This window comes from Acipenser ruthenus, chromosome 38 (assembly GCF_902713425.1).
Source record: "Acipenser ruthenus chromosome 38, fAciRut3.2 maternal haplotype, whole genome shotgun sequence".
NCBI classification, from domain to species: Eukaryota; Metazoa; Chordata; class Actinopteri; order Acipenseriformes; family Acipenseridae; genus Acipenser; species Acipenser ruthenus.
In genome coordinates this window covers 8,276,552-8,302,675 of record NC_081226.1, presented here as the reverse complement: position 1 = coordinate 8,302,675, position 26,124 = coordinate 8,276,552, and the positions used below count along the sequence as shown (strand labels likewise).

Sequence of the window (26,124 nt, the reverse complement as noted above, 5' to 3'; positions counted from 1 at the left end):
TCACCCTGCACATAGCACTGAGACAGCCCTTGTCAGAGTATTCATTCACTGCTCATAGCACTGAGACAGCCCTTGTCAGAGTATTCATTCACTGCTCATAGCACTGAGACAGCCCTTGTCAGAGTATTCATTCACTCTGCTCATAGCACTGAGACAGCCCTTGTCAGAGTATTCATTCACTCTGCACATAGCACTGAGACAGCCCTTGTCAGAGTATTCATTCACTGCTCATAGCACTGAGACAGCCCATGTCAGAGTATTCAATGATGTGTGGATTAGCTCTGATACTGTGGGCCACTCTATTTGTTAAATCACCTCCACAGTTTGGTAGGATTGTCTGGAGCTGTTGTTTTATCTTGGTTCAGGTCTTATCTTTCTGATAGGTTTCAGTTTGTCTCAGTTGGTGAGGAGAAATCTCCATTGTCTGAAGCAGTCTGTGGCGTCCCGCAGGGCTGTTTTAGGCTTGTTATTATTTTCCATGGGAGATATTGTACACAGACATGGAGTGTATTCACACTTTCATGCAGATGACACTCTATAACAGTCCCTCCAGGATTTTCAATTATTTGTAAAAACACATTTGCTCCCTACTATCACTGTACATGTCACTAGAGCGCATACATGCTATTTGTATAGTGAGGAGTGTGGAGGGGTTTCAGTGCAAGCTTTACTTCAGCCATGGAGACATTCCTAAGGCCATCGGTGAGCTCCGGAAACAAATCTACATTAGCACCGAATCTCACCGTCATAGCTTCTGTTAAAACAGCAGAAGACCGTGACAACGACCATGGATAGACAAACAGTGGCTACTGAAGAACGAAATAAGATAAGATTATTAAGATTATTAAGATGATTATTATTATTATTATTATTATTATTATTATTATTATTATTTTGCAAAAGGATTTCATAGTTTAGTCACAAGTTCAAAGCGAAGTGTTGTTCTGTTACTCCTATGTGAAAGCATATGGTGTAGTAACATGAATGCTCAAAAAGGAAGGGGCAGGTGAACTATATTAGATATTATCCAATTACTTGGGATGACTGAACATTTTGGTGAAAATCCTCTTTTTTTTAAATCTGTACTTTCCCGATTGTTTTGAGGTATGTGATGGTAGCACTTGTTCAAAAAAACAAAAAAGCTAGTTTATCAGCCAATCAGTGTCGCCTGTCACTGTTTCCAGGCGCTTGTCACAGCTTCCAAACTATTTCTATCTGCTGTCTTGATGTGGATACGTTTTAAAATTACATTATTATGGTGAAAAACAAATGTTTCTAAAAATACCCTGTTTCATTTGTAGAAAAAGGCTCCAAGCCTCGTACAAATTTGTAAAATGTTCCAATGCTAATTTGAATCCCAGTGCACCACTACAATCTTATTCTGCTAGGCAAATGTTATTATTACTAATGAGAATAAATACAGTCCTATGTTTTGTCCATAACTGTATTTAATTTATTTAAGAATTACGTTTTATGTATATGTTAAAAAATGGGATCCAATAATCAGCGTTGCAAGAATTAAAACAAAAAAAAAAAAAAAAAGTGAACTCTCTTATTGTATGTGTTTTCTTCTTTGATTTCCATAAAATATGGCAAACACGTTTCTTCTGGGTTTTTTCAGATTTTAGTAATGCGATTTAATTAAAAAAAAAAATAATAATAATTTAACTTACTTTTTCTTATTTATTTATAATCATTAACACTGTTCTTCATTAAAAAGTCACTGCCGCAGAATTTTGCAGAAAACACTCTTTTCTCGTTGCAGATTTTAGGAAGCTTTTCTGTGGATTTCTGTGGGGATTATCTATACAGCAGTGTGGAGTAGTGGTTAGGGCTCTGGACAGGGCAGCAGTGTGGAGTAGTGGTTAGGGCTCTGGACAGGGCAGCGGTGTGGAGTAGTGGTTAGGGCTCTGGACTCTTGACCGGAGGGTCGTGGGTTCAATCCCAGGTGGGGGACACTGCTGCTGTACCCTTGAGCAAGGTACTTTACCTAGATTGCTCCATTGCCTTTGTGTTGTCAGGCTTGATTATTGCAGTGCTCTGTTTTCTGGCTGTGTCTCTCTTGCAGCTCGTTCAGAAAGCTGCTGCTTGAGTTCTGAGTAGATCTAAGAACAGAGAACACATCACCCCTGTGCTGGCCTCCCTGCACTGGCGCTCTGTGCAATTTAGAGTTGATTTCAAGATTCTGCTTTGAGCTTCCAAGGCCTTGACTGGACAAGAGCCTATTTATTTACAGGAGCTGCTGACCCCATACATTCCTAATCGCAGTCTTAGATCACACAACGCAGGATTGTTGGCTGTACCCAAGGATGATAAAATATAAATGGGAGGAAGAGCTTTTTGTTATAAAGCTCCGGAATGATTAGACAGGGAAGCTGGGTTAACTGTTTTAAATCTAGATTAAAAACACATTTTTATAAATTATCTTTTTTTAATCTAAGATTTTATTATTTTTATCATATATATTTTAATTTCAATTTTATAAATATTATTGTTATTTTGTTTTTAGTCTGTTTTTAATTGTTCTATTTTACAAACTGGACTTTCATCTTAGTTTTTCTAATTTTACAATTAAACTGTATATTTATTTATTTTTATTCCAATCTTATAAAATGTTTGTATTTGACTTTAATTGTTCTATTTTTACAAACTAGCCTTTTATCTTATATCCACACACACACAGCCACACACACACACACTGACACACACAGACACACACTCACTGACACACACACACAGCAGGTTCTATACTAGACAAGGCCCTGTTTGTAATGACCCACACAGAACACAGAGCACAACTGAGAAATTTCACAATGAAAAGAAAACTCGTTCTCATTAGAGCGTCAGGAATAAGACTCTGAGACAAGAAGCTGCAGTTTAAAGCACTGTTGCACATGTTTAATTAATTAAAACAGCAACAAATAAACCAGGACAAGGGTCAAAATCGAAAAACAAAACAAAAAGCGATTGTAGGCTGACATTGAAATCAACATGATTTAATAGACAACAGATAAACGAAAGTAAGACAGTCACAGATTAACAAATACATTGCCACATTGCTGATGTCATTGCTGATTACCTCACCTGCTTTTTTGAGGGGGTTCAAATAACAAACTCAAACTCTGTGACTATGTACTATGAAGACATCTTGATTATAAAAACAAAGTGACCTCAGACTAGTAGAAAGTGTGATTGAATGCTGTGGGAGCAGGGTGCTTTTTAACTGCTCACAGTACAATCCAGCTGCACTCTGGATTGCTGTGAGAAGCTTGCAGTGAGGGGGTTAAGAGCGATGAGATCACGGCACACATGGGATGGGATGCTGCACAGCGTACTGAACGGGGGTCTGGTACATTCTGAGTGTTTGTGACTCAGCAGGACACGGCACACACTGGACAGCACAGCATCAGTTTGCAGTTCAGATCAAACCCTCCTTTCACTCATCATGAAAAGCAGGCAGCTCGTTCCCCAGGATCACTTTCTCTTCACTTCCTTTTTCAGTGATGGTTACGAGATAAGCCACTCCTCCACTGGATCCATCTCTCCCCATAGCCAGTGTCAGGGCTGCAAACGAAACATGAGTCAATACTGCTACTCGCACCATACAGCAAATACAATGCACTGCCTGACCCTGACCCTGATCCTAACCCTGACCCTGATCCTAACCCTGAACCTGACAAACATGAGCATGCATTAATTTGTGTGTACACCGATAATTGGAGATTATTATTTACTCTAGCAGCTTCACCTCATTCACTGTGTTCAGGGTGTTTTTGTCAAGCCCGCCTGCAGCAGAGTGACACGGAAGCTGAGCGGAGACGGGTTATTAATGTTGAGAATCTCATCAGAGCGACGGTGAAATTCGACTGATCCCGCTGGTTTAAAATCCAGTGTGGACTCGCCTCATGTTCTGTAAGTGTCACGCTGTATGTAAAATGTGTAAGGCTGGAATTTGCAGCGCTCCAGACTCAGACTGAAATGGTTGCAAATGGTTTAGGCGCTTTGGCACCTGGAACACAGAAAAGCTGCCTCTCCCTTTAAAAGCATGTGTCAATATTTATGAATGCGCCGTGACGTCGGTCTGTTAGGGGAAAAAACGCATATCACATGGAATAAACTGAAGTCTGAGAAGGACGCTAACAAATGCACTAATAATAATCATTTAATCAAATACAAATGCTTGTGCACTGACAGGTGCTGTATTAGACCCAGCAGAATACGGGAGCCCCCGTTTCATGCAGCAGCTGGGATGGTGTTCGAGTGTTGTGTAAACATTTAGGGGTAGATGTACTAAGATGGGTCAGTCGCAGCGCAAACACACCGCAATGTGCATTATCGTTGCGTCAATTCACAAAGTATACATTTTGTCGTATGAACTAAGAGAAAATATGTTAATGAAAAGAGCCTCAGTATACTAATTAAAATATTTCTGAGCGAGATCTCTAGCATACATTGCGAGTGTTGTGCGACAATAAATAATAAATAGCGGCAGCTGAGTTGTGGTTTGAGAGCGTGCCCGACGGATAACGTCTGTACATGCAAGGGTGCAAGGGTGCAACAATATAATAGAAATCACACACACATACAATTACACTTCTCTATGTATTTTAAATATAAATCATTGCACTGAAATAACACTAATGTGTTTTGGGTAGGCTACACATTACATTATGTAAAAATATGAATCTGTACAGTAGGCCTATACAGTATACAGTGCAGCAGTAAAATCAAATGAATTCCTAGCACACTTTCTTTGTACTTTAGCCTACTGGTAACAAAATAAAATCATTTTGCTGCATTGAACACATTGGTGTACAATGCGAATAAAAGATTATTCTAAATTGAAACTAAATGATTTTGGGGTTTTTTATTTAATTTTAATTATTATTTTTAACTTGGCCTACTTAGTAGCCTAGACAATTAACACACAATAGATCCTGGTCCTATACAGAATGACTCAGAATGAGTTAGTGGCACATGTGTGCAGTATATTGCTCTCAACACGCTGGAAAAACCAGAAATGTCATAGAAATTTGTATTCAAGGCTTGTAAGTACACCCTGACTTTAGTGAAAATTAGGTACTTGGGTGTCTGCCTCAAATGCACTGAGCACAACTGGCAACGCATGAGGAAAAGTGGACTGGGAAATGCCAGCAATAATTGTGACTGCTTAAAACACGCTTTCAAAAGTTCGAAACAAATTGATGCATTTGCAAGTGTCGCAATTGCCCGCAGCTTTAGTACATCTCATTATAATATTTGTGAATCCTCATCTCCACCCCCGTTTTGAGAATTTATGCAGGAACGCCCATAATTACATATTCATCTAAGGTTGAACCTCAAAGAAAAACTGCAGCCGCAAAGCATTCCCTAAAAAGTCGCTAACAGCATTGCGCATGTTTAGTACATTTCACCCTAGACTTCCGACTCGCAAATACAATGCGCTGCCTGACACAGTGACATCACACAGCAAATACAATGCGCTGCCTGACACAGTGACATCACACAGCAAATACAATGCACTGCCTGACACAGTGACATCACACAGCAAATACAATGCACTGCCTGACACAGTGACATCACACAGCAAATACAATGCACTGCCTGACACAGTGACATCACACAGCAAATACAATGCACTGCCTGACAGTGACATCACACAGCAAATACAATGCGCTGCCTGACACAGTGACATCACACAGCAAATACACTTTTGCACTTTTTATATTTTGTTCTACCTCATGCAGGATTTTCAAGGCTAGAAAAGCCCATCCAGCCTCTGCAACACAGTCACAACAGTGTGGGTGAAATAACCGCTTCCTTAACTTACTGTTTGTAATGAAATGCAGGCACTCCTCCTTCGCTTCTTTAACTTACTGTTTGTAACGAAATGCAGGCACTCCTCCTTCGTCATTCCTGGTCTGTACGCCGAATCCACGTAACCGTAGATGTATGAACTGCCAGAGCCTCCAACAGCAAACGGCTGCCTGGCAATCATCCCATCAAGAGTGACAAACACCTGTGAGAAGCAGAGAGACAAACACCTGTGAGACGCAGGGAGACAAACACGAGAGACAAACACCTGTGAGACGCAGAGAGACAAACACCTGTGGAGACGCAGGGAGACAAACACGAGAGACAAACACCTGTGAGACGCAGAGAGACAAACACCTGTGAGACGCAGGGAGACAACACGAGAGACAAACACCTGTGAGACGCAGGGAGACAAACACGAGAGACAAACACCTGTGAGACAAACACCTGTGAGACGCAGGGAGACAAACACCTGTAAGACACAGGGAGACAAACACCTGTGAGACACAGGGAGACAAACACGAGAGACAAACACCTGTGAGACGCAGGGAGACAAACACGAGAGACAAACACCTGTGAGACAAACACCTGTGAGACGCAGGGAGACAAACACGAGAGACAAACACCTGTGAGACGCAGAGAGACAGGCACTTTTAATCAGGTTTAAAGCACAGTGTGGACAGGGCCTTAGTAACGTGTTTTAGTATCTTCTAGAGTATCTTCAGTGACAGCCTCGCTTCACACAGACTGGAGACAAACATTTTCCTTTAATTATAGCAGTGTGGATTCATGAAGCAGCGTGGTTTCATGAAGCAGTGTGGATTCATGAAGCAGCGTGGGTTCATGAAGCAGCGTGGGTTCATGAAGCAGCGTGGGTTCATGAAGCAGCGTGGGTTCATGAAGCAGCGTGGGTTCATGAAGCAGCGTGGGTTCATGAAGCAGCGTGGTTTCATGAAGCAGCGTGGATTCATGAAGCAGCGTGGGTTCATGAAGCAGCGTGGGTTCATGAAGCAGCGTGGGTTCATGAAGCAGCGTGGGTTCATGAAGCAGCGTGGGTTCATGAAGCAGCGTGGATTCATGAAGCAGCGTGGATTCATGAAGCAGCGTGGATTCATGAAATTAGATTGAATTGGTATACTTCTGCTTTTATTTTGTTCGTTATTTTACATGCCGGTGTATGTTTATCTGCTGTGTGTAAACATATGGAGGCTATACTTGCGTACGCATCCACAAAAAATGGCAGCCCCAAAGCACAATACTTCCAGCAGTGTGGCTTGTGGGATACAGTATGCAGGTAACCTTATAACTGATGGATTGAGCTTCATTTTGCTGTCTGGATCTTGCTTGTTGATGTGGAATTGGATAGGATAAGTTTACTTGTTTTATTCATTCTGTTAAATATCTGCGTGGTCTTGGGGGTATGTTATTCATGTATGAAGTGTAGGTGCTTTGCTGATAACAAGCACAGCTACTGTCACAAAAGAAAAGAAAACTACTATACTGGAAGTATACCTGTTCAAAACAGGATCGCATAGCAGCATACATTAAATACAACAGTGATAATAATCGAGATACAAAAATTCCATTATCGTCCCAACCCTGCCTGCTGTGTGTGGATGTAAGAACGCGTCAGTGTCACACTGTAACACACTTAACTGATGTAAGAACACAGTGTCACACTGCAACACAGTTAATTGATGTAAGAACACATCAGTGTCACACTACAACACAGTTAATTGATGTAAGAACACAGTGTCACACTGCAACACAGTTAATTGATGTAAGAACGCATCAGTGTCACACTGCAACACAGTTAATTGATGTAAGAACACATCAGTGTCACACTGTAACACAGTTAATTGATGTAAGAACACATCAGTGTCACACTGTAACACAGTTAATTGATGTAAGAACACATCAGTGTCACACTGTAACAGTTAATTGATGTAAGAACGCGTCAGTGTCACACTAACAGTTAATTGATGTAAGAACGCGTCAGTGTCACACTGCAACACAGTTAATTGATGTAAGAACAGTGTCACACTGCAACAAAGTTAATTGATGTAAGAACGCATCAGTGTCACACTGCAACACAGTTAATTGATGTAAGAACACATCAGTGTCACACTGTAACACAGTTAATTGATGTAAGAACACATCAGTGTCACACTGTAACACAGTTAATTGATGTAAGAACGCGTCAGTGTCACACTGTAACAGTTAATTGATGTAAGAACGCGTCAGTGTCACACTGTAACACAGTTAATTGATGTAAGAACGCGTCAGTGTCACACTGTAACAGTTAATTGATGTAAGAACGCGTCAGTGTCACACTGTAACACAGTTAATTGATGTAAGAACGCGTCAGTGTCACACTAACACAGTTAATTGATGTAAGAACGTGTCAGTGTCACACTGTAACACAGTTAATTGATGTAAGAACGCGTCAGTGTCGCACTGCAACACAGTTAATTAATATAAGAACGTGTCAGTGTCACTCTGTAACAGTTAATTGTCCTTTAACATGTTGTATTGGAGCAAACATATTTCAGTAAGGAAATGTGTGGCTCGCTGTGACGGAGTACACCCCGCCTATGTATTATTATTTGTAAATATGTATGTTTTGTATTATTATTATTAATACAGCAGTGTGGTTTGTGGGATACAGTATGCAGGTAACCTTATAACTGATGGATTGAGCTTCATTTTGCTGTCTGGATCTTGCTTGTTGATGTGGAATTGGATAGGATAAGTTTACTTGTTTTATTCATTCTGTTAAATATCTGCGTGGTCTTGGGGGTATGTTATTCATGTATGAAGTGTAGGTGCTTTGCTGATAACAAGCACAGCTACTGTCACAAAAGAAAAGAAAACTACTATACTGGAAGTATACCTGTTCAAAACAGGATCGCATAGCAGCATACATTAAATACAACAGTGATAATAATCGAGATACAAAAATTCCATTATCGTCCCAACCCTGCCTGCTGTGCGTGGATGTAAGAACGCGTCAGTGTCACACTGTAACACACTTAACTGATGTAAGAACACAGTGTCACACTGCAACACAGTTAATTGATGTAAGAACACATCAGTGTCACACTGCAACACAGTTAATTGATGTAAGAACAGTGTCACACTGCAACACAGTTAATTGATGTAAGAACGCATCAGTGTCACACTGCAACACAGTTAATTGATGTAAGAACACATCAGTGTCACTCTGTAACAGTTAATTGTCCTTTAACATGTTGTATTGGAGCAAACATATTTCAGTAAGGAAATGTGTAGCTCGCTGTGACGGAGTACACCCCGCCTATGTATTATTATTTGTAAATATGTATGTTCTGTATTATTATTATTATTATTATTATTGTATTTGTAGGCGGGCGGACGAAGCCGTCCGTCCTAATCATTATTGTGTTTATGTGCAGGCGGTCGAGCACCGTCCCTCTTTTATTATTGCTGTTTGAGACCGGCGAGAGAGCCGGTCTTGTAATGTGTAGTAGGTGCTTATGGGGTTAAAACCCCTTCCCTATAACTCTCGTGGGAGTGTGGCTGGAGCCTTAATAAGGTCATTTATTAATAGGTAATTAAGGCTCCAGCCACAAATATAAAAGACCCACTCTCGACTCGGAGGCGGAGAGTGTCAGAGGCGAGACGTGATTTGCGAAGTGAGAGAGAGAAAAACAATTGCTATATACAATATACTTGTTAATGTTATTGTTTGTTCGTTTGTTTGTTTGTTTGGCCCTTGTGCCCTTTTGTTTGGTGTTCTGTTTAAATCTTTTGTTTTATTATTTAATAAAACACTGAGCGCAGCCATAGAGCTTCAGTTTCAGTGACTACTTTGTTTCTGACTGCTGCTTCCTGAACCTGACGTCACCACCCACATGCCACACAAAGCCATCTGTGACATACGGTGTCTTCGTGGGATACAGCGCCTTCGAAGGAGTCAGATCAGGAGCAGGAGTACAGGATTTCTTTTTGGTTTTTGTAGTTGGTGGAGTTTGAAAAAAAAAAAAAAATACATATATAATATATAAATAAAAATAATGGGATGGAAGGAAGAGCAAGAGGTGAAGGACAGGGAGGAGGAGTGTCGCCTAATGGCCAGACATCAAGGGTGATATAGCGAGCCATCGCAGGTGTGCCCCCTCTGCAACCAAAAACATCGATTTTCCAACTGTCCCTTCCGCTATTATGAAGAGGAGGAACTAGCATCTGAGTGGGAGGAGCCCGAGCGTCCAGCGCCCAGACGGGGGGACCGCGAGCGTCCAGCGCCCAGACGGGGGGACCGCGAGCGTCCAGCGCCCAGACGGGGGGGACCGCGAGCGTCCAGCGCCCAGACGGGGGGGACCGCGAGCAATACATCCTGCAGTTGCACACTGTCTCCTGTGATTCATTTCAACAGCAACACATCCTGCAGCTGCACACTGTCTCCTGTGATTCATTTCAACAGCAACACATCCTGCAGCTGCACACTGTCTCCTGTGTTTCATTTCAACAGCAACACATCCTGCAGCTGCACACTGTCTCCTGTGTTTCATTTCAACAGCAACACATCCTGCAGCTGCACACTGTCTCCTGTGATTCATTTCAACAGCAACACATCCTGCAGCTGCACACTGTCTCCTGTGATTCATTTCAACAGCAACACATCCTGCAGCTGCACACTGTCTCCTGTGTTTCATTTCAACAGCAACACATCCTGCAGCTGCACACTGTCTCCTGTGTTTCATTTCAACAGCAACACATCCTGCGGGAGAGCGCTGAGAGAGCACGGTGGCTCCAAATTTCACTCAGGAAGAGAATAAGGAAAAATTCTTGCTTCAAAGAAAAAATGAAGCAATACCTATTCACACAACCACCATGCTATTTTAATTAGGAATGGCAACACACAACAATATCTCACAGGCTAAAGTAAAGCTAAAAATAAGAGATGTCCTGTGATGTTCAAGCCTCCGGTGTGAAAGTGTGTAATATAATTGTTACATTACATATATGAGCCGCTGTTTATAGTTCAGTGTAGCGTCTCTCTGTGTAATATAATAACACAACAGAATCAACACAGTATACTTCATATCTTATTCCTCAGTAAAGCACCGGTAGCCATCTTGTTTACAGTTACAGATGTACAGTAACTATGAAACTGAGTGACCAATTACCAGCAAAAAATCACAAAGGTAGTAAGTAGACATGCCGATTTGGATGAAGAACAATTAAATGAACTGGAAGAAGCAAAACAGAAAAAAATACCAAACAATAAATAATCGCTGTCTTTCAGGACTGGCTGAAACACAAACAAATTGTCTCAACTGTGGAAAATGCACTGTGACAGTCTGGCTCGCAGTGGTTACGTCACGGACCAGGAAGTAGAAACCAAAACAATGGATGGGCGGGTGAAGCTGAGTGCAATAGCACTCAGCATATTTATTAATAAACAAAATATTTAAACAAAACACAAAACAAAAAGGCGCGAGGGCCAAACGAATAAACAAACAAACAAGTAAGTGTCGTGCTGGCTAATCCAGCACGTTTTAGCAATTGTTAATTATGTTTTATTCACCTCGCACTCTTTCTCTCTCCGCTCTCCCGTACTCTCCTCTACACTCAACCCCGAGTGCAGAGAGCTGCAGGTTTATATATTCTGGCCGAGGGATTAACTAGTTGTTAATTATCTTATTATCCCTCGGCCAGAGTCTGCACGCGTTTGGTAAGGATGCATGACTGTCAGCTAGTTAAATAATCAGTAGCTGATCAGCCATGCATCCTCACGGGGTTTTTAAATATATAATAAAAGACGCGGCGCTTTTACCCACGCCGCAAACAAAAATACAAATAATAATACCTAGGGGCGGGACACTCCGCCACATGCACATATTAAGATAATCTTTATAAAATACTCAGGGATTTCTATAGAAATGTAAGAAATGCCCAAGGGGACGAATATAACATTTCAAGCTCTGTTAGTCTCTGAGGTGCAATAAACCGCTGTCTAAATGAAAACTAAACTGTAGAATCTGTCACTATACACACTCACCCCGACTTCATCACATCAAAGAATGTATTTTTAGCAGTTTGTAAACTGGCACAGACGGTTCTGGCACGTCCCTTTTGTGCTGCAAGTCATTAGATCCTTTTGCATGGAAGGCCTCGGTTGCAAGGGTGTGCGGTTCTTTGATGGACCCAGATTCAGTTAAGATGTGTTTGACCACTGACAATGGGAATGAGAATGTAGAGATGGGAGCCCAGCTAACAGGATTTAAGTTTTTGCAGGTATCAGGCTTTTAAAGACTGTCACCCACACCTGTGAGCAGAAACTGACTCACTGAGAGCAGAAAGTGACCCAAGACTGTCACAGCTACTGGAAGCAGGCTGATCTTTGGGAAACAAATTGAACATTTGTGAAACTGCAACAAATATTGTAATGACTGTAATGTGTTTTAGAAAATATTTTTAGCAGCTGTGCACAGGCCTGTCGTGGTGTTCACAGAACCAGTCCGAGCTGAGCCTGGCACAGAGTTCAAATCCTGCTGGGAATGTGCGGAGTTATTGGATGATTTAAACTGACCTGTATTGATTGAAATAATATGATATACACTTTGTCAGTAATTATAATAATACTGTATATGTTCCTTTCAAAAAGATCTGCAAACAATGGATAGTTGTGTGCAGTCTGTGAAAGCACCTGCTAGGAGGAGTCAAACTCTGCAGGCTCTTATCATAACAAGGCCTTGTTAGCGCATTCCAGTTTTATGAGAAAAAAATAGCCAATTTCTTTCGTTACTTTACTTTCATTACTTTTGGATAACAGAAGGTAAGAGTATTAGAAAATGCTTGCGGTAGTGTCTCGTACTAATCAACACCAAAAATTGGCAAAAGGCTAGGATTAAAACTTGCTTCAACTGGATTTTGTATGAACAAAGAAAGGGGTCAGACTTAATTCAGTAAAATATTAGCAACTGTTACACTAAAGTAACTGAATTAGAAATACATGTTATAAAATAATTTAAAGTTAAACAAATAGGCCTAACAGTATTATTGTTGAAAGAACATATTACAGTTAAAAACTAAAGAAGTTCAGTACTAACTGACACTGTCAGAATATTTTAATAATTGTACTGTGTTTTAAAGAATTAAAACCAGCATAAATAATATTGCAGCAAATTATGAACAGGTTACAATGATATGAACTAATAAAACTGAACAAGTGTTAACGTTAGAAAAACAAGCTTGTCTAAGTGCCTTTGTTATTAGTGCACACACACTCGTGGAAGCCTGTAACCTTGAAAGAAAGGCATCTGGGGAACTAAACACAGAGGCGAGGTATTGCAAATTAATAAAAAACAAAAGGGTAACCCTTTTTAGACAGAACGATATTTGAAACTAAAAAGACCTATTTGATTTTATTTGATTGTGTTGTTACTAAGCGTAGAGGTTTTAAATAAAAAAAAAGTATTCTGATCTAATAGAGAGACAAAACTCTCTGAAGAGAAATAATATGTTTTAAGTATTTTGATCCAATAAGAAACATAATATTTAAACTAAAGTGTTTTTGCTTGTTCAGGCTCTACTGTAATACAAATAGACTGTAAAAGCAGAAGCGAGCATTTCATTTAATCAATTGAAGAATTAGTTCATTTTCCTTCTCCAACTAAACAAAAAATATTTTAGACATTACAATATCCATTAAATTAAAGAATATAAATGTTTAGTTTATATAAAGGTTTTACTGCAATAAAAAAACAGGAACTGTTAGGGTGGAATATTAGACAAATAAAGTGTAAACTGTATTCAATTCAATTTTAGTACACAATAAAGCTAAAGAAAAACAGCCTTGCCCTTATCTGCCTGCAAGCAGAGCGGTGCTGGATATGGAAGGTTCTTTTTAGCAGTCAAAGTGAGATTTACTTGTAGTCTGCAGTTTTGAATCCAAGGTCTTGGCAAGAAAACAGGGTGACTGAATCCTGCTTGTGCAGGCAATGTTCAGAAACAGAGAGAGGTCAGGCTTGGTCCAAGAATGGCACAGTTAAATAAGGCTGTTATACTTAACATGTTCATTGTAGCTTAAAACTTAAATGAAACTAACTGAACTGACCACTGCATGCTTATTCAAAGGCAGTCTTTGTCAAATACATTGTTAATACACATTTGTATATGAAGTTAAACTGACCCATTGATAACACACTGAAAAGGTAATGTAATATGCAGCTAAGAGGGACATACAATTTTTGACTAAATAATAATATAATTTTAGCTAAATATAATCAAATAGAGCTGGTATTACATATTAAAAACATCTCTCATATCTACACATATACTTGTATTATATTACAGCAAGGATTCTGTGAACTTTGGTCCACCTGACTTTTTAGAAGAAGGAGGAGTTGGAGAAAGAGAGCGATGAAATCATGTTCCAGTATTTTTTGGCAATAAGTTATATTCAATCAGTTTTGAAAAAGGAGTTGAACAGATCCTTCTAGAATGTATAATTAACTTAAAGATAACAAATGTCAAGGCCGAGTGATGATTAGATTTACTTGGGACCTGATGTATTCAATGGAGGGAAAATCCTATAAAAACCAAGGTAAAACCCCAGTCAAGTATCGCTCAACTTGCTAACTACAAGCTGTGTGGTCCATGCTCTGAGGATCTCTGAAAAACTGATTGCTGTTTGGTCGTATTCACAAGTCTCTGCCTTTTGAAGACAGTTCTTATTTTTCAATATATCCTACACTACACTTCCATATACTGGAACGTAAGCATATATTTGAATTTAATATATCTTATGTTGATGCATTGCTATAAGGTATAGAAATTATGTTTTAGTCTTAAGAGAGCGATATATATATATTGAAATGTTCTAGAATTTAGCGGTGGGCGTTTTTAGCTTTATGCATGCATAGCCTAAGGGCTAAGCATATCATTAACCATATCTGTATTACTGTATTGAAGTACTAATGCTGTTAAACCTGTAAAGGCACCAGATCGCCCAGACTGCTTTTTACTTGGGATTTACGATGGTCTGCACAACCAACCAATCCAATTTTTAAAGCACTTAATAAACCGAAAAGAGCACTACTACTGCTCTGATTCGTTAACTTTAAATGAAATGAGACTGTGTGATTTTCTTGATTATTAAAAAGTTGTCTGGACATATAGCACACCCAGTGCATGAACAAAACCACTACAGGAGTTTAAAACATCTGTCCTCCTTGAACGTCTCCCCTGAGTTTAAGAGTGTGCTCAGAGAATATATATAAATAAAAAGAGTATGTGCGAGATTTCTGACAAAACGCTACAGAAAATCATAAAAATACTCTTCTGCACATTATCCACCCCTCTCCGACACAGACTTCGAAAAAGTAATGAAATCCGAGACGGCATCAAATTAATTTTTTTCCTCCCGTCCCTCTGTTCTGCTGAAACAGTTGAGAGAAAAAATATTTCAGTGCCGTCTCAACAGCGCCGCCAGGTGGATCTCCAAGGTACAATTCAACATATCAAAAATAAATATTTACTTACGTTTGCATGTTTCAACTCAGCTGTACAGCTCAAAGTTATAAATGAGACTGCTTTTTTGGTCCCTTTATTGGCATAAGTATATTGAATTAAAAAAAAAAAAAGAAAATGTGCCCTAATTTATTTATTTTTAAATCCATGGTTTGACCTAGATTATAAATGCAATAGACCCTTCAGGACACCCTGTTAGGCCTTATTGCACACATATATTCAAGATTCCCTGCACTCTGATTGGCTGGGCTTGATGATGCTGAAGCGTTGCAAAGCAATGGCACACCCAGTGTGTGGCGTGTGCTTGGTTGCGGCTCTTGTGCACACAGTTATATATTTCACAGTATTTCCAGTCCTATACCTGGCCTCCTTTCCTGCGGTCCCATCCTGCCACAATGAGGTGAGCAGATAGCTCCTCCTTGTGCTTGTAAGAGATGTTTCTGACCATCGTGGCAGCAGAGCACACCCGCGGAGCCTCGCCCATTTCTATACTGCAGGAAATAAAAAAACAAAGACTTCCAATCACAGAAACAATGAAAACAGGGACTTTCAGAAGCTCAGAGCCAAATAAACTGGAGTGGCATTGGAAGAGGATTCCTCTACATACCTGTGCAGCTGCAGCTGATAGCTGACCATGTCAGCCATGGCCTGGGCGTCTGCAGCAGAGCCCGAGAGAGCGCAGTAGATCTTGTCATGAAGAGGGGACAGCTTGTTCATCACGCGGTTCACTATGGATTCACTGTGGGGAGGAGGCATGGAGGGGTTACTCACCGATAGCTGTAAAAGCATCTTCTCAGTGTTGTTAGCATGACAGCACTCTTCCAATGCACTGAGACAGCACTGTAACTACCAGCTTCCTTCTCCCACTAACTCCTGCCATCCTTCCTGCTCCAGGTGGAAAGCACAGGCTGAGCCCTGCTGGGATTTCTATACTGAATCACTGCCAGCACTGAACCAAACTAACCAAGTGTTGGTGCTGGAGATAGCATTGTCAAGACCATTATGCTTAGCATAGCAACGTGGAATCATGGAAAAGCACTGACACACAGTGAGTATCAATCATGCATGCTAAAGCATGGCACAGCATTGCAATATAGAGTATACACACATGGAAAAGCACTGACACAAAGCGAGTATCAATCATGCATGCTAAAGCATGGCACAGCATTGTAATATAGAGTATAATCATGGAAAAGCACTGACACACAGTGAGTATCAATCATGCATGTTAAAGCATGGCACAGCATTGTAATATAGAGTAATCATGGAAAAGCACTGACACACAGTGAGTATCAATCATGCATGCTAAAGCATGGCACATCATTGTAATATAGAGTATAATCAGGGAAAAGCAGAGTGCAACACCTCTGATTATTAAAGTCTTACCCTGCAGAAACACGGGAATCTGACCCCAGAACGACCCCTCCGTCAAACTCAATCGCCATAATCGTGGTCTGAAATAATCAAAATAAAAACAGGTGAAAAACGTCCCACCTGAGCAGGTAAAAAATAAGAGTGGTGGGAACAGGAGAGTGTGTGACACCTGCTGCTGTATATAAAACACTAGAAATCAACCTGCTGCTGTATATAAAACACTAGAAATCAACCTGCTATCTATGGTGGTTGCATCATCATCTAAAACAAAAAGACAGAGCGATTGTGTGAGTGCATCACCATCTAAAACAAAAAGACAGAGCGATTGTGAGAGTGCATCATCATCTAAAACAAAAAGACAGAGCGATTGTGAGAGTGCATCATCATCTAAAACAAAAAGACAGAGCGATTGTGAGAGTGCATCATCATCTAAAACAAAAAGACAGAGCGATTGTGAGAGTGCATCACCATCTAAAACAAAAAGACAGAGCGATTGTGAGAGTGCATCACCATCTAAAACAAAAAGACAGAGCGATTGTGAGAGTGCATCATCATCTAAAACAAAAAGACAGAGCGATTGTGTGAGTGCATCACCATCTAAAACAAAAAGACAGAGCGATTGTGTGAGTGCATCACCATCTAAAACAAAAAGACAGAGCGATTGTGTGAGTGCATCATCATCTAAAACAAAAAGACAGAGCGATTGTGAGAGTGCATCACCATCTAAAACAAAAAGACAGAGCGATTGTGAGAGTGCATCATCATCTAAAACAAAAAGACAGCGCGATTGTGTGAGTGCATCACCATCTAAAACAAAAAGACAGAGCGATTGTGTGAGTGCATCACCATCTAAAACAAAAAGACAGCGCGATTGTGAGAGTGCATCACCATCTAAAACAAAAAGACAGAGCGATTGTGAGAGTGCATCACCATCTAAAACAAAAAGACAGAGCGATTGTGAGAGTGCATCACCATCTAAAACAAAAAGACAGAGCGATTGTGAGAGTGCATCACCATCCAAAACAAAAAGACAGAGCGACCATGTTACAGAAGGTACCGTGTGTTTGTGTCTCTGTGTGCGTGTCTATGTGTGTGTGTGTATGTGTGACTGTGTGTGAATGTGTGTGTAGACATGTATTACTATCAATGTGGGGCCAAAATTTGAGAAAATGTCCCCACGAAGATAGTAACTCCTTGTGACAGGGTGAAGTGTTACACGTGTGGGGAGTCACTGGAAAATACTTACAGACACAGAGCATTGGTGTTGATACGCCGCTCAGGCACGCAGATTTAATTTTAACACCGAACTGACACTAGGGTACCAGCGATGGTAGACCTAGTGTCACATTTAATAAAGCAATAAAAACAAAAAAACAAAAAATAAAAATAAAAGTTTGCCACACAAAATGACGAGCGCTAGTCCCACTAAAAGGAACGTCCCGCTCCAGGAACCTACTACTCTACGGTAACCCTCTTTATACTGTTTTGGGATCCACCTCCCCTAAGATGACCTACTTCTGTTGTGTTATTTCTGAAGTCCTGGCCTCCCAGCGACTCCGGGCCATTCTAATGGTCCTGGCTGAGCAATCGCCTTCACAGGCCCCGTCTTGCAGTTAAAGGGCTCCGTAGTAGTCTTTCCCGCAGAGCAGACGCTGCCCTCCTGGATGTAAACAAACTCTCACTCCGCGCCCGTCTGTACAGCAATAGCCTTGCAGCGGCCCCGAGCTGCAGCGCAGCATCCCCAGGCACGCCCCCCAGCCAATCCAGACCTCCCGATCACTTTAGCTCAGGACGAGCCTGCCACTCAACTGGTTGCTTAGCAACGCGTCCCCAACTGCGCGTCGCAGCTGATTTTCCACAGGCACACACTTGCGCAGGAACCAGCGACCCGGTTCCCTGTCACACTCCTGAAAAACAATGTTGTGGGGACGTCCCCACTTTGTAAAACACCTTTTTAAAGAACTACCCTATATTTCTATCGAATTCAATAGAAGACTGTGACAGGCTGCAGGAGTCAGACCAGAAAGGAGTACACAGACAGACAGTAGTGGTGAGTGAAACCAAGACGCGGCAGCAATCAGTGTTTTAATAAACAAACAAAAATTCACTCAAATCCCAGCACGTGAACTAATTCTGTGCAACCCCGTGCTCACATATTAAATACTTTAAATGCACGTGAAGTGAAGTGCAATCCCCGTGCCTAAATACAATTATACATTTTAAACACTCGTGCTCATTACCCACATTATATCCCGTGTACCAACTACAATACACCAACATTAACACACCACACGCAACATATAACACACAAATGCACACAGGGGCGGGCAGCTGATTCCGCTGTTGCCAGTTGCGGCACAAACACATTCTTAATATAACCAGCCATTCACTTTCTCTAAACTTGATGTCAATAATAGAAGCATTTCTCTTTCTTCAGCCCTGGTGTTACATTACTGGCAGCAGTCTTTATGTGGCAGTAGAATTTGTACTGGGAATAGGAGACCCCTGAAAGACTGCCAGGGAGGCAGGTAAAGAAACATTGTGAAGGTGGGGTGTGATTCAAACGAGGTGCAGAACCCCTGATCTATAGAATATCACAGAATACTACAAAACTGCACAATATGATAGCATGTACTGTACCACCTAGTGGTGAACTAGATGCACTGCAGTTAATAACACTGCAGTATGTACTGTAGTACCTTGTAAGATCTATTGTAATGCATACTACAGCATACACAAGTGAACGATGCAGAATTGTTTCATCTAGAATAGATTATTGTAATGCACTTTTTTCTGGCTCCCAAAACATGTGGTATCCCGCTTGCAGCTTGTTCAGAATACAGCCGCTAGAATTCTGACTAAAACCAGGAAAAGTGAACATATTACCCCTGTGTTGACCTCTTTACACTGGCTCCCTGTGCTGTATAGAATTGATTTGAAGATTTTGCTGTTAACTTCCAAGGCCCTGAATGGATTAGCACCTAGTTATTTGCAGGAGTTACTGACCCCGTATCTTCCAAACCGCACTCTGGATCACAGGATGCGGGGCTGCTGGTTATTCCTAGGGTCAACAAAAGCAACACGGGAGGAGGCAGGGCTTTTTCTTGTAGAGCTCCTGAATTATGGAATGCTCTGCCTTCGTTTGTCAGGGAAGCTGGGACTGTTAGTTATCAAGTCAAGACTACAAACACACTTTTATAAAATGGCTTTCTTATCTCAGTGGGTTTTAATGTAACTTTAAAATGGCTGCTTTTGTATTATTATGTGTGTACTGTTATTTGAATCTGTATTTTAATGGTCTGACTGTGGCAGTTGTATGTGTGCCATGCTATACAAATGTATTGTGGTTTGTTGTTTTTTTCTGCTATGTGCTGTACACTGCTTTGCAATACTTGTGTATAAAAAGCACTTCATTGTACACTGTGGTAGTTCTTCTAAATAATGATTATTTATTAATTAATTTAGTTAGTTATTAATTTTTTTACATAAACTGTGATGTGTATCTCACCTGAGATACCTTTCATAAATATACTGATTTCGGGTCTGATTTATTTATGCATTTATTGATGCATTATTATTTATTTCTTAGCAGATGCCCTTATCCGGGGTGACTTACAATTGTTACAAGATATCACATTATTTTTACATACAATTACATTATTTTTTACACATTATTTTTACATACAATTACCCATTTATACAGTTGGGTTTTTACTGGAGCAATCTAGGTAAAGTACCTTGCTCAAGGGTACAGCAGCAGTGTCCCCCACCTGGGATTGAACCCACGAGTCAAGAGTCCAGAGCCCTAACCACTACTCCACACTGCTGCCCTGTCCAGAGCCCTAACCACTACTCCACACTGCTGCCCTGTCCAGAGCCCTAACCACTACTCCACACTGCTGCCCTGTCCACAGCCCTAACCACTTCTCCACACTGCTGCCCTGTCCAGAGCCCTAACCACTACTCCACTGCTGCCCTGTCCAGAGCCCTAACCACTACTCCACACTGCTGCCCTGTCCAGAGCCCTAACCACTACTCCACTGCTGCCCTTATGGATGTATTTATTTTGCTGTTCACATCAATGCAATCTTTTTAAAGTGAAGAACACGCTCTCAACAGCAGCATAGCTCTTGTGTCCTGCAGCTTGACTTGCATTGTGTCTTACCTGTACTGTAGTTCTATAATAACTCACATGTGACCCCAGCCTCGATCTCTGCCATTACCACCACAGCCAGGGACCGCTTTTAAACAAATACCACTTACTTAACAATATCAAATCACTGCTATATAGCAGTACTATATAAGGTGCTGAAGTGCTACATTAGGTACCATATTACATGTAATAAACCCACTGAGGAGTTGAACTGGAACCTGTGCTGAAGAATGGCAGGTATTTAAACCTGCATCTCCCCTCACTGGGCTTGCTGATCCAGTGATTAAAGGAGATTCCAGGTTCAAACCCCAGCTCAGCCACTGACTCACTGTGTGTGTGCGACCCTGAGCGAGTCACTCAACCTCCTTGTGCTCCGTCCTTCGGATGAGACGTAAAACAACCGAGGTCCTATTGGAAGCGACTCTGCAGCAGCAGCTGTGATGCACATTTAAAGTGACCCACTTTCTTGGGACCCTCATTTCGTCCCTTTTTTTTTCCCAGAGCATCGTCGGTTACAGAATATTGTATTTTCCTGCAGGCTGCTGTGTTACTAACATATCGAACTTACTATAATACAATGACACTTGATGTGACTACAGGGAAGGTTGAACGACCAGAAGCATTAAAAAGCGGCTGTACAGCCCTGTGCAAATCTGGAGAATTACTGAAGAATAAACATTCATATTTGCAACCAATCACAGAGAATTGCGGGCGGGTTTATCTACTAACTGCTGTTAAAATGACCTGGTGGCTATCCTCGTCTGAATCATCACTCTCACTGCCTGGAGAGGTTAGATTACTGTAGTGTAACAATAACGGCTCATACAGGTACCATTGTATTGTGTTGGAATGATTCTCTTCATCCATGATATTTGTATATCTGCGTGCAAACGGCTTTGCTTCGTGTGTAGCTATAGGCGACAATTGTGGAAATCAACACTATCATGTCACATCACCCTGCCATGTTTCAATGACTTGAAGCGTGTCCTGATTTGAACACGTTGTGCATCGAAATAGCCCATCACAACAATAGGAGGGGCTGTAAAACATGAGCAAGGTATTTGGAATCACATTGTAACGACCCCGGGTTTGCTGCTCAGGAAGGCTCTGGCCCCAGGTTCAGTGCAGCAGGTGTTCAGGGGCGACACAGACAGGAGAACCTCCACCAATCAGGGGCTTGGCTTGCAAGCTGCAACATTGCTGGCAGAACCACGGGATGGAATGTTGCAACATCAGGGGCTCGAGGCGTGTCTGCATGGGATTGGTGGCAGGTGCACGGGGGGCGTGGCCCGGACACAGAGATAAGTAACAGGCTGAGAAAGACAGAGAGAAGCGGGACGATGCCTAAAGAGAGCAGAGCTGGAGACTGTGTTAGGGGTGCAGCACACGGCTGAAACAGCGTGCTGTGGACTTCCTTTTCTTATGTTGTCACAGTGTGAGCAGCACCGCGCTGCTCAGCTGCAGCTGTACCACTGGCTGGTAAAGCAGCTCACATAAACACCAGTGTAGAGTCCCGGCTTCAATAAACCAGGAATCATGAACCGCATTCCAGTCTGAGGAGTCGGACTTTCACTGTTACAATATTCTACTGAAATAACTCTCGATTCACTTGCAGTTCACCACAGGTGCCCTCGAAGAAACGCATGCTCGTGAATAATAAATGATTTGTGAACTATATTTTCACACTTGTGAAATTCATGTTGTAAAACTATTTTAAAAGTTTCAGAACAGTTTGTATTTATTTTATGTTGTTTTTAGCAATAATGAAATCCAATATTTTGAGGTCTCCATGTGCCCATTTCATTTCTTTAAACAATGTGTTTACATTGATATTTGAGTGCTGTATATGATACAAACAGTTTAAAACAATTACAAAAAAATAATCACAACCTCGTTTTATTTTGCCTTTCTTCTTTTATAGAAATCTCAATAATCTGCCTCAGAGGCAGGATACATCTCGCTTTAATTTGGTGACCCCTTATTTTTTATTCCTCTGTACATGTATTATAGAAGAAGGATATTTTATCCTGCAAAGTTTAAGAAAAGAAATAGAGACAATGGAGTATTCATATTTAAGATGAATGCTATCTGTTGCACAGGTGTGATAGCTATATGAGGTATGTTATAAGTATTTTACTTTATCACTGCTTATAGTTTAATAGAAGAAAAACAACACATTGATAACAATGTTTTTTCTCAAGTAAAGGTCAGGGCTTGAATTACTGGGGGGCTGGGGGTGGGGTCGATCCTTTAAGTTTCTCCAAATGGTTTTATTTCCAGATTTCCTTTTTAACATGTTTTAAACCGACTGGTATCACTTAAACAGAAAGGAACCTGTTAAACATGTTCATCGTGTGAAGACATTTCCTGCCTTGTCTGTGCAGTGTTTCAATACCAATCAATAATAATGAGAACGCGTCTCCTGACAATCTGAAAACGTCTCTGTGTATTTTACACAGGATAATGCTTATGCTTATATTAAGGAAGATTACATAGCATTCCTTTCGTGAGTAAAGAAGTGACAGCATTTCATTTGATCAGAAAATGAATATGATTTAATCTCATTACAGCTCAAAAAATAAATTCCAGCCAAGATCAGCAAAGAAATTAGCCTTCGTAAAATGTGTAGTTATCTAATTCAGATTGTCAGAAGATGCTTTCTCATGATCATTGATTGGTACCGAAAAATGGAATAGGCAGGCATGCAATGAACACGTTTTTAACGGGCTCCTTTCCATTTGAAGCGATATGCCCGTCAGATTACAGCATGTTAGGGGGGTTTGGAAATACAGCTATTCAGAGAAACTCAAAGGGTGCCTGCCTGGATTACTATTTACCAGACTTAATAACTACTTCAGAAGGACATTCCTGTTTCTGCAATCAGGGCAGCTTCTAAACAACTCTGAAAAGCTGATTACCAGTGAAAAGGTGGGGAAGCGTCTGGGTGATGCAGTGGCTTCAGTTATTACACACAGTCAAAAGACAGGATATTTAACACATTGCATCACCTTTAATAGTAATAGTGTAATGGTAGAAAGTGGCTGAAAAAAATCCTAGTATCTATTAATCACGGACCACTAATGAATCAAGCAGAAACTGCAATAGAAAAAATACACAGAACAAATACCATGTCATATTAATGGTAGAAATTAAATCTTTTGAAAACAACCGATTCTATGCAGTAACCTTTTAAGGGCCTGGTTTGCAGATTGAACACTGGAGGATAGTATAGAGATAGAGAGAGAGATGGAAAATGGAAATCAAAGAGAGAAGAAGCAGTTTCTTACTCAGAAAAGGGACTGGATTAGCAGCAGCAATCAGCAATAAAACAGTTTTTTTTAATTAAGAATCTCAAATTTGATATTATTGAATTGCTACTGTGCATTAAATATACCGGTTGTGTAGAAATTAAATTACAAATAGAATAATATAATGTATTCACAAAAAAAACGTTTTTGAAAGTAAAAGATTCCACTCTGAATGTCAGCACGAGTCTCAGCATTCACCTTGAATCTGATATTAATTAGATCAAACATTCAAAGTGAAAATAAAAACCAGAGAGCTTCCCCGGAGCTTGGACGCTGGAAGTTATGCACAATATGTCATACTGTGCCAGTTTAAGGACTTACATATCATAAATAATAATAATAATAATAATAATAATAATAATAATAATAATAATAATACGTTTTACAAAACAAGCCTGTTTTAAAAAGAGATCTTCACGCGAGAAAGGGAACGAAAGTGAAACAAAAAAAAGATGAAAAGTGCGTTAAATTAGAATCTTGAAACACGACAAACTGAATGAATTCCGTTCTGCAGACCCCTTGATTAGAATCTTGAAATACGACAAACTGAATTTCACATTTGCAAGTGTTTTAAACTAGCCTATCATTTAAATGCCTACTCATATAATAAACGAAAAGAAAACCTGACACATATTACTTCTCTTCAAATGCAATATTAGTTCTGCGAGCTAATGTACTCACCCCTGTCTTGACCTCCTCTGAAAGCCAGCTGGAATTGGAGGCTTCAAACATTTTTATAAAAGTTTCTAAGAAAAGATTGAACAAGTGTGCGTCTTGTGAGTGTGACAGGCAGGTGATACAGAAAGCCAGCCCCGCCCTCCTCGAGTGCGCGTCTTCAGAGGAGAGCGGCAACCAGAAAGCGACTGAAAGAAGCGACACAAGAGCAAACACGCGCTCCCACACACTGAAAAACACTCGAAAAACACTACATATCCACGGGGCCAGCTGGCCGTGTACAAACATACACTATCTCTATCTAAAGAACTGAGCCTCGTTACCTATGGGACATTACTGGATTCATTTTCAATGCAATATGGAGTCCTATACCACCTGGATGTTGGTTACTTCTTCCCGGTTCCTTATTCGCGGTGTGGTTGACAAAGCGCGTGTCCTTTTTCTGTGTGTTTTAACTCGCTTACACAACTTGCTCAATTAATATATTGCTACTATTTAAAAAATAAAAAAAACGAAAATATTAATAACAAATCTGTATCAGCAGCATAGCTGTACCCTATATTACCCGCTTGTTTTGCCCCATTTACCCCCTTAGACGCCTTGCTCACTAAATATCGAGGTATCCCCATATAGGTTATCACCCCCTCTGCAAAACCACACACACACACACACACACACACACACACAGACACACACACACACACACACACACACACACACACACACACAGACACACACACACACACACACACAAACACACACACACACACACACTCACACACACACACACACACACACACACACACACACACAGACACACAAACACACACACACACACACACACACACAAACACACACACACACACACACACACGTCATATAGTAAGAAAATAAAATGAAATAACCTCAAGTGCACTTTTATTTCACATATAAGGCATTAAAACAATGACCTTTTCAACACAAGTTCTTCTTCGGATCAAATCAAAACTTTGACCCACCCGCTAATCGCAAATTACAAGCCCAGTACTAATGACGGGTTCCCTCTGTGGTAGAAGCAATATCCCTCTGACAAGCAAAAGAGTCGCCGGCATCAGTACCACGTTTGTAAATTGCGATTAGCGGGCAGGTCATAGTTTTGATTTTACTATTTACTTCTTAGCAAGATATCACATTATTGTTACATACAATAACATTTCTTTTTTACACTTTTTTTTGTTTTACATACAATTACCCATTTATATAGTTGTTTTTTTGTTTTTTTACTGGAGCAATCTCGGTAAAGTA

The 26,124-nt window shown here is 40.6% G+C and overlaps 1 protein-coding gene across 5 annotated transcripts; it reads right to left on the bottom strand.

The window, feature by feature from the left end:
• Positions 1 to 2,871: 2,871 nt before the first annotated feature.
• LOC117434220 (proteasome subunit beta type-9-like) lies at positions 2,872 to 24,975 on the bottom strand. 5 transcript variants are annotated; one of them, XM_059009006.1, is made up of 6 exons: positions 24,847 to 24,975; positions 16,717 to 16,784; positions 15,938 to 16,069; positions 15,692 to 15,821; positions 5,878 to 6,019; positions 2,872 to 3,564 (listed from the first exon to the last, which is right to left on the bottom strand). In XM_059009006.1, the coding sequence occupies exons 1-6, from the start codon at positions 24,895 to 24,897 to the stop codon at positions 3,437 to 3,439; spliced, it is 651 nt and encodes a 216-aa protein (XP_058864989.1). In that variant the 5' UTR covers positions 24,898 to 24,975; the 3' UTR covers positions 2,872 to 3,436. The 5 variants fall into 5 exon arrangements, with proteins under 5 accessions (XP_058864989.1, XP_058864992.1, XP_058864990.1 ...); XM_059009009.1 differs by lacking the exon at positions 24,847 to 24,975 and adding an exon at positions 18,216 to 18,524; XM_059009007.1 differs by lacking the exon at positions 24,847 to 24,975 and adding an exon at positions 18,220 to 18,523.
• Positions 24,976 to 26,124: the final 1,149 nt, after the last annotated feature.